The 9,201-nt window shown below is 41.6% G+C and overlaps 2 protein-coding genes across 2 annotated transcripts; both read left to right on the top strand.

Moving 5' to 3' along the window:
• The first annotated feature begins 4,005 nt into the window (after positions 1 to 4,005).
• LOC119547426 (glycogen synthase kinase-3 alpha) lies at positions 4,006 to 5,497 on the top strand. The gene is made up of 2 exons (XM_037854284.1): positions 4,006 to 4,149; positions 4,222 to 5,497. The coding sequence occupies exons 1-2, from the start codon at positions 4,146 to 4,148 to the stop codon at positions 5,424 to 5,426; spliced, it is 1,209 nt and encodes a 402-aa protein (XP_037710212.1). The 5' UTR covers positions 4,006 to 4,145; the 3' UTR covers positions 5,427 to 5,497.
• Positions 5,498 to 6,721: 1,224 nt separating this feature from the next.
• LOC119547889 (zinc finger protein 236) lies at positions 6,722 to 9,201 on the top strand. The gene is made up of 2 exons (XM_037854926.1): positions 6,722 to 8,345; positions 8,415 to 9,201. Exons 1-2 carry the CDS (start codon positions 6,798 to 6,800, stop codon positions 9,159 to 9,161), a joined length of 2,295 nt encoding a protein of 764 aa, XP_037710854.1. The 5' UTR covers positions 6,722 to 6,797; the 3' UTR covers positions 9,162 to 9,201.

Below are 9,201 nucleotides of genomic sequence, written 5' to 3'. Positions count from 1 at the left end.
GTACAACATAACGAAATTCTTTTGGCCAGAACTTACTTTCTTTGAGTGGACAATGTTCATGACCAGGATGTCTTGTCAAGCTCCTTCCCAATGGGCTTCTCGATTGGATTATCTCCAGCCCTTCTAGGCTTGGATTATATATCCTTTTTTATACGCACTGACCTCCTGCAGGCGTTTTGGGGTTTGCCTTCCATTTTTAATTTTTCGTTTCAACACCGCTTCTGCACGAACATTCCAAAAGTTTGAATTTCTTATTCCATAGCAAATGTTCCTTAAACGACGGTCTGTGTTGTATTTATATTGAAAATGTAAACTAAAAATTTAAATACTTCATATTGGTAAACGGATTTGAAATTTATTTAAAGTCCACGTTAAGTCCTCGTTATGCGGTGTCTTTATATTTCGTTACGATTACGATAAAATATTGATTTTAGGAAGTGAAAATATAATTTTGAAATAAATATATAAAAAATGTATATCACTGACAATATTTCTTATCTAAAGTGAATACAAACAATATATCTGTGAGCTCACTTTAGATGGAAATTTTTTGAATATTTTTATCTAGCCCAGCGTGCAATTGTTTTTCCCGTTTACCCTTCATAAAGCCTCTCTTTGTTGTTGGCATTGCCTCGTGCTTGTCGCCGATTTCTTGCGCTTTGCCCATTAATTTGCAGTACAAAGAGCCTCCGAGAGCCGTTAACCGGTTCTAGAGAGCTTCGCATCTAATACCAAGTTCAAGGTCGAGCCCGAGACCGAGACCACAGTGCATCGCAAAGGTGTGACTATACATATATATATATATATTTATGTATATACCTGGCAAGCATCGGGACAACCCAACTAGCAAGTAACGTCCAAATCAGCAAGCATTCCACAAAGTTTTAAGCGCAAACACTGAGCAGATATTCGAAAAATAAAAATTATCATTGCCGAAATAACATTATAACGAAATCCTTAAAAATATTGAATATAAAAAACAAATCATCTTTAACTAAATATTTTATTGACAATTATGCTAATTTAAAAGTAATGTTTTATTATTATTATGTTTTATTATTATTTGTGTTTTAACTCGGACTATATTTAACTGTCATAAAAAATGTAAGTTGCGTATAAATAAAATCGTAACTAAATTAAGAATTATTATTTTCAAAACATAAATATTTTTTTAGGTGGATAGAGTTCTTTTACCCGTTACTTGTAGAGTAGTGTGGAATCTTTCGGGAAGTATGTAACAGGTAGAAGGAAGCGTTTCCGTCCTTATCAAGTAAACATACATATTATTGTTTAGGATCACTAGCCAAGTTAGTCTAGCCATGCCCGTCCGTCTGTCTGTCCATCTGTGTGAACGCAGAGATCTCGGAAACTATAAAAACCAGAATGTTGGGATTAAGCATAAAGCCGTGCGCTGTTCGCTAGGTGGCGCTGTCCGCTAGGTGCCGCGCCAAAGAAATGCCCTGGAATTGTATTTTAAAATTTACCAACAGACGACAAACCGTTTCTTGTCTTAGAGTAGGTTAGCTGAGTAACGGGTATCTGACAGTCGACTACAGCGTTCACTTTTGTTCAGTAAGTGATGGTGGGCGGTGGCAGGCGCGACTCTCGTAGCTCATTCTCATTTCCCACTAATACAAATCTTGCTTAATTATACAGTGGGTAAGTATAAGCAGCTTTTTGTTCTGGGGGCAACTGCAATTGAAAGATTTTTCCCACGAATTGCGAATTTCCATTAAGCCATTGGCTTTGAAACGTCAAGTGCTTGGCCACGAGAACCGAATACGGCACGTTTTCCAATTGAGCAGCGTCGAAGAATGCTCTCCAAGTGAAGGGTACTTCTCAATATAAATATTTATTCTAAAGGTAATTTCGGTTTTGCACTGAAGACAAACTGCTTGAGGCAGTTAATGAATAATGTTTTAAAACATTTCATTATAGTTCCTAATGCAACCTACAAACCAAAAACAAATGCTTAAAACTATTCTGAGTTATGGTAATAAGGCCTTCTTAAATGTATGTTTTAAAAGCTTGGTTATTACAGAAAACTATTTCTACGGCCTTTTATATAGGTATGCACACTTCCCCTACAATTTATACAAGTTTGCAACAGTGTTTTAAGAAGATCGAATTAATTTACAAATACTTCATTTTACTCCAATTTTTTTCAAAATATTGCATAAAATATAATTCAAATCCAGTTAAATCTCTCAGCGGATTGCACACAATTAAATGCCACAGCTTTCCAGTTCTAACAGAGAAAAAACTGATCAAGTGGGGAAGAGGTAGTTCAAATATTGATAAATGACCCGATTTAGCTGAAGGAGTAAACTTTTTGAGTGGCCACATGTGCGGTTTGATTTATGAACGCATTGGCAAAGAGTTGAGGTTCATTAAGCCCTTTTTGATAAATGCGATAGATGTCAAATTTGCATGGAGCTGGCAAAATGTTCCGGTACACATCGAGCACATCCATTTGAACCCATCTGAGCCAGCCACTTTGTAATTATAATGGCGGAGCGCCCCAGAAACCCGCATTGCAATATATGCTTTCCCCCGAAAAAAGATATAAAACCCTAAAAGCCGAAAATGGATAGATATAGAGAGAAAATGGAGGATGGAGAAAATGCTGTTTAAACGGATGTCCTAAATGTCTGCCCGGATGGGCAAAGCTCCGCACTTTCGGCCTGACAGTCATTTCCGTTTGGAAGTTTTTCATTGCTTCCTATGGAGATTTTTCGGAAAGTGGTGGTGGTGGTGAGGGACTGATGAGAACCTGTTGCTCGGTTACAGATTTATACCATCGTAAAATATGCCATTTGAATCTTAGAATTTAATTTTAATGTCGCAGAGGCTGTGCTAAAAGGATGCAAATATAGTGGGAAGTTGTGTGAATTTAGGTTAGGCACTTACAGATAGAGATGCTAAATACTTGTGAGTGATATTTACAAGTGTTTCTAAAAAAAATATATACAAACTCGTTTAGTTTACTATTTCTACATTTGGGCAAGGTATACATGTTTTCAATAAAATTCACTGAATTTGTTGAATGCAACGCTCTCAATGGTTTTATTAAGATTAAAATTAAAATGTATTGCAAATTTTAATATTACAAACAAACTTTCAAATTATCTTCATTTATAGAGTGATCTATAATCTCTTATCCATTTTACGCAAAGTGACAGATTCTTCACAGAATCCGTTGGAGCCCACACACCACCCCCGAAACACACACACACAAGCACTCACACCCGAATTGCCATTAGTGTGAGTGTTCGTCCATTTTCTTTTCTAGCGGAAGTTGTCTGTGTTAATGGAATTACATGAATTCCAACTCTGAACCGCAGAGTAAAAGCGAGAATTCACTGGCAGGCGACATTTCCGCAAACGCATGGCCCATAAACTTTGGCGGAGGGGCGAGAGGAGGTGTAAAAGTTCTTGCAAAAACAAAGGAGCGACAGAGAGGTCCAGGAGGGAGAGACAGAGACAGGGAACTGACGACCGACTTTTTATCGCATTAAAGTCGCTGCACCATAAACATAATCCACTTTTGGATTTCCGCTGGCAAAACGAAATCGAAACAAATGTGTCGAATAATTGAGTTCTTTTCCCCTTTTTACATTTTGTGTTAATGCAATTTCAACAGCTATAAACGAGCACACAATCAACGTTTATTTAAAAGGAGAAATACATATGTTTCAGTTGTACATATCCCAGCTAGATTATTTTACTCGCACATTCGTGTACATTTTATATTGGCCCAGTCTAGAATTTGTAACATTTTTGTGCCACTTCTCTGTTATTACCCCTAACTTTAGAATTTTAGTTTTATTTAACTATTATATTACTACTCGTTTCTAATTCCAATTCATTAATAAAGAATTGCTTATAATTAGAGCCCACTTCACAAAAGTTTTTATTTTTGTGAAATATCATTTTTATACTTTTGAACTTAATTAGGGTTTTATGTTTTTAGTTTTCAACACTACTCCTTCTCCGAACCAGCTAGGTGGCAATACCCATTCGTTCCACAAAAAAATTGACGTTTGTTTTTTCCTTCTATACATTTTGAATCATAATTTACTTTTTTTGTACAAATAAATCTAAACAATTTTTGTCCCTTTTTTTATTCGAGAGTACTTTTTAAAATGGGTGAGAAATGCGATATCTTTAGAGTCTCCATTTATGACTCCTTACGGTAATTTCACCATTTTTTACCGCCAGCGAATAAAGAAAACAAGCAGAAATCCGGGAAACACTGTTCTCAGCGGACGGATCACATCCCCCTAATCATCCCTAACGACTCGGTGGTCACGGCATATGCCATAGGTCGCCTCAGTTCGGAGCCCGTTCTGGCAAAGATTGACATTAAGGAACTGATAGGAAGTGGGTCCTTTGGACGGGTATACAAAGCCCGGTTGGACGACTCTGAGGAGTTGGTGGCCGTGAAGCAGACCATTTACAATCCGAAGTTGTGCCAGCGGGAAGCAGAGATAATGGGGAGGCTAATGGACCACAACAACATCATTCGGCTCATCATGCACTCGTGCGTGACTTTGGGTGTTCCCCCAATGAGTTACATAATGCTGATTATGGAGTACATGCCGATGACCCTGCTGGACTATATAAACCATCACCTGCAGCAGTTGGAGCCCGCGGAGAGGCTCATCTATGTGCGCATACTCTCGTATCAGATCTTCAGGGGATTGGGTTATCTCCACTCCTTCGGCATCTGCCACCGGGACATCAAGCCCGAGAACCTGCTGATGGACAACCAGAAGATGGTGCTCAAGCTGAGTGACTTCGGCAGCGCCAAGCTCCTGGTTCCCAATGAGCCCAGCCTGACTTATATTTGCTCCAGGCTGTATCGTGCTCCCGAGCTCTTCGCCAAGTGTGAACTCTATGGCTGCGCCGTTGACATCTGGAGTGCTGGCTGCGTTCTGGCGGAGCTACTTAAAGGATCCCCCCTCTTTGCGGGCCACAAGCACGATCGAAAGCATCTACGGGTTATCGTCAATCTGCTGGGTGCCGAGGGCTTGGAACGGGCTCCTGAAGTCCTTTCAAAGTGTGGGGACTTCCAGCATCCTAGGACCAGCCGGCCCAGCTGGGACCTGCTACTGAATGTGGCTGTGCCGCAAGACCTGTCGGATCTGCTGAATTCCTGTTTGGTGTACGAGTCCTCTGCTAGAATACCGCCAATGGTGGCTTTAGGTCACTGCTCCTACGATGAACTGCGCATCATGGAGTCACTGGGGCTGCGCATGCCCAATCACTATCCGCTGCCGCCTCTGTTCAACTTTACCAGCCAGGAGTTGGGTACAGATCCAAAGCTTTGGATAATGCTGTTACCCCTCCATTTATCTCAGGCAGAGGAAGAGTTGCCTGCCGTAGCAGCCTTTGAAGATGTATTGGAAATATCAGGTCATTAATAAACTTCGCAGAGTTCCATTTGGAAGGTCTTAGCCTGCAACTTAAAATCTTATCTTACCTAAAGTACTAGAATATGTCTAATAATTTCCGTGGTCTCGACTTGTATACGGGCAGACAGACGGATATGTTGAAATTATTTCGGCTAGTGATCCTGTTTAAGAATAAATAGGGTGTAATTATTTATGGGCTATCATTAATTAATTACAGGGTGTATGCATGTTATACAATATTTTATAAGTCAACTTACTATTAGCACAAAAAACAATTTTTTTTCAGGGTTCGTTACTCTTGACTCCTGAAATGAACCATTTTTAATATGTATATACTTACTGTGCATATGCAATAAATAACAAAATGTAAACAAATTATAAGTTTCAATCTTATACGGTCTTGAAAATTAAGAAAAATGTTTAATATTTGGACCCGAAATTGATTAAAACGATAAGCGCAGTGCTAAGGCGGCTTGGGTTAAATTAAAAAAAAGGATTCTTAAGAAACTGTAAGAAAGGTAAACAACTATTCAAAATGGCGATGTGCATTTAGCTGTTGATTTAGTAAAACTACCACACAATTGTAAGATGTTGAATTCAGTTTTAAGTTCAGCTATACGATTTTTACAAAAGGATAGTGTTAGCATCAGGGCTACAAACAACTCCGGAACTGAACCACTTTAAGCACTAACTTTTAGACGATAGAAGCTAATGTTCGAACCGAAGCGATAACGTATTTTGCTAGTGAACCAGACAGTGAGCATGAATAGGACTTCGTTGAGTTTTTAGAACCAATTTTGTAAAGCATACTTATTTATAAAACACCCCCTGGAACTAAAACATAAGGTTAAGAAAATTTGTTTTTAAGAAATAAAATAAATATTTAAAATTTGTTAGTTATATAACAAGAAATTTATTTTTAGTTTCGTTGATGGACAAGAACAGGTTTAATTTTACGTAATAAAAGTGTTGATCGTAATAGGGTAGCCAATTTAAATAAAATGAAATTTATTTTGTACACGTACTTTGTATTTTCAATTCTTATTTTTAAATGTTATTTTCAAATGTTTACCATTGATATTTAAATCTACCGCTTTACAATAGTTGGCAGACTTTTTAAGCTGTTTTTGCTTATTTGCAGAAAATCGAACAAGAAGGGATATTTCATAACTAACTTTTAACTATTTTATAACTAAGCCTAAAAGTGACTTAAAACACTGCTATCCAGTGAGCATAGTAGCCCTTGAAAGAACGGAAACAAGTCAAACCCGACCACCGAAAAAATGGCTCAGTCTTACGGCAGCTCTCGTACGGGAAGTAAGGAAAGTGTTCTGTGAAAAAAAGGAGGAAAATTTTGGTTTCTTCACATTTTGTCAAGTCATGGAGTTACCATCCATGGTGGAGCGTTCGGGGAATCACCTGGTGGTGCGCAGCTTGGTTAATGGCGTACCGCTGTATCAAACAGCATTGGAAGGTGGGGAGGATGTGGGTCTACCTACAACTCAAGGTTTGCAGCCTTTGTTGGGTATAAATACTCTGGAGCGTCAATTGGAGCAATATAGGGTGAGCAACTTGATGTATCCCATTCCATTGCCCGGTTCGGTTCCCGTGGGAGCTGCAGCTCCAGCCGACCTGGTCCAGGAAAAAGTGGAAGGTGCACTGCAAGAAGGTAATCCTTCGAACAACGAGGAAGAGCTACCCCAGTGCAAGATTCGACGCAACTACAGCTGCAACCAGTGCTCCTTCTTCACCCAAAATCCTCGTTGTCATCTGTCCCACCTTCGCGACGTCCATGGCGAACGGATTGTGATCAACGAGTGCAAGCTCTGCTTATACGCCTCGCGACATTTCCAAAAGCTGGTGAGGCACATGAAAATGGTGCACGGCTGCTCCGATGATGGGGGCGGAGTGCCAGGATCTGGAGGTCAACTGCGGGGCAAGCGAAACCTCTCCAGGGAGGTGCGCAAGAGACGTTTGGAGGAGAGCATTGAAATGCAGGCCACAACTGGGCCGTGCGTTAATCCCAGCCTGCTGCGCATGCTGCAGAATGGACCGCCACTGGAACAGCTCAAGATCGAGCTGCAGAAGGAGGAACAGCAGCTGTTGGCCAGTGTCCAGGCTTACAGCCGGCAGCAGGAGATGCTGCAGCTGCAGCAGATCGTCGACAACAACGATAACATCTTCTCCATGGCCTTTGAGTTCCAGGCCAAGTTGATGCCTTCGAAGCAATCGGAGTCCCTGAAAATGGACCAGAATAATAGCAGCTCCGATTCCGAGGAGGCTTCGAAGAGTCCCTCGCCGGATAATTTTGAGCTGCCGCCGGGCGAGAAGCAGTTCCAGTGCCAGAAGTGCTCCTATAGTACCCCTATCCGTTCCAGATTTAAGAAGCACGTCAAATACCACTCCATGCCGCTGATCAAGTGCAGCTCATGTGACTTTCACACACCCTACAAGTGGAACCTCGACCGCCACACCAAAAATCATGGTGCCCATGGACATTTTAAGTGCTCGGCTTGTGACTTCAGCACGGATATCAAGCAATCGCTGACCATACACGAGTTAAACCATCATGTGCCTACTGTGGGTCACCAAACGGGCACCAAACGCCGGGATGAGGTAGAGAACAACCTGGATCAACAGCCAACTAGCTCCAAGAAGCCAGAAACGAACAAAAGGGGTCCTCCGATTACAGCACCAGATTCTCCAGTTTCGAAACTCCCGGAGATCGTTTGCTCCCACTGCCAAAAGAAGGTGGCCAATGCCATCGAATTGATTAATCATCTGCAAGTGTGTGCTCCTGCTTTGCGGAACACTACTCATCTACAGGCTGTTCTTAACGGGGAGATGGATCTTCAGGATGATGACTTGCCCAGTGCTCCCACTGATCTCAGCTATTGCGGTGTGGAGACAGCTCCTGGCTATGGAGAGGTACATTTTACTTTAAACTCAATTTTCTTGATATTTGGCTGAATATTTACTCAATCTCCATTGTTTTAGGTCACTGAGGTCTTGCCAGAGGAGTCCGATGATACGTCGCCTTTGAAGAAGGTTTTCAAGTGTCCCCATTGCACATTTTGGGCAGCTACGGCCTCGCGCTTCCACGTCCACATCGTTGGCCATCTGAACAGAAAACCCTTTGAATGCTCTCTTTGCGCCTATCGCTCCAACTGGCGCTGGGACATCACCAAGCACATCCGCTTGAAGGCCATCCGAGACAGGTCCCACAATCAGGCCCAGGTGCTGATGAACGATGAGACTGGGAGGCGCAACTACGCCAAGTATAACCAATATTTGACCTTGATGAAGGTGAGTGCGGATCAGATGGCCGATTCCAAGGGTATGCGCACGGGTGAAATGGTCGCCATGCCACCGGAGAAGATAGCCGAGCATCATCCCATGGACACGGAGGAGAACATGCTAGAAAGTCTGCTGCCCATTGAAATGATGGACAGTTCCTCTTCGACCTCGGCTCTAGATCTGAGCAAGCCCAAAGAAGATCCCCCGATGGGTAGTATCAACGTTGACGCTGAGGTAATCACAAGTATCGACGATTTCCGCAAGCATATGCTACCACAGGGAGCCGCAGATACACATTTTCAATCACTGACATTTAAAGCGTTGAATGCCTCCATTGGCGAACCAAAATCCAAAGAGTCACCTCTAGATTTGACAAAGTCAGATGGCGCTCAATCAGACGAAATGACATCCAGTGATGACTCTCAGGAGTCTACTGAAAGCGATTAGCCTTAACGATGGAAGTACACGTGCTTCAACTATATCATAT

Source organism: Drosophila subpulchrella, chromosome 2L (genome assembly GCF_014743375.2).
Source record: "Drosophila subpulchrella strain 33 F10 #4 breed RU33 chromosome 2L, RU_Dsub_v1.1 Primary Assembly, whole genome shotgun sequence".
Classification (NCBI taxonomy): domain Eukaryota; kingdom Metazoa; phylum Arthropoda; class Insecta; order Diptera; family Drosophilidae; genus Drosophila; species Drosophila subpulchrella.
Note: the sequence above shows the minus strand (reverse complement) of the source record. Positions and strands in the feature narration are given on the sequence as shown.

Excerpts from the sequence above, each read along its gene's own strand:
- LOC119547889 (XM_037854926.1), top strand. The coding sequence starts at position 6,798 with ATGGAGTTACCATCCATGGTGGAGCGTTCGGGGAATCACCTGGTGGTG. Across the intron at positions 8,346-8,414 it reads CAGCTCCTGGCTATGGAGAG|GTCACTGAGGTCTTGCCAGA; the intron begins GTACATTTTACT and ends CCATTGTTTTAG.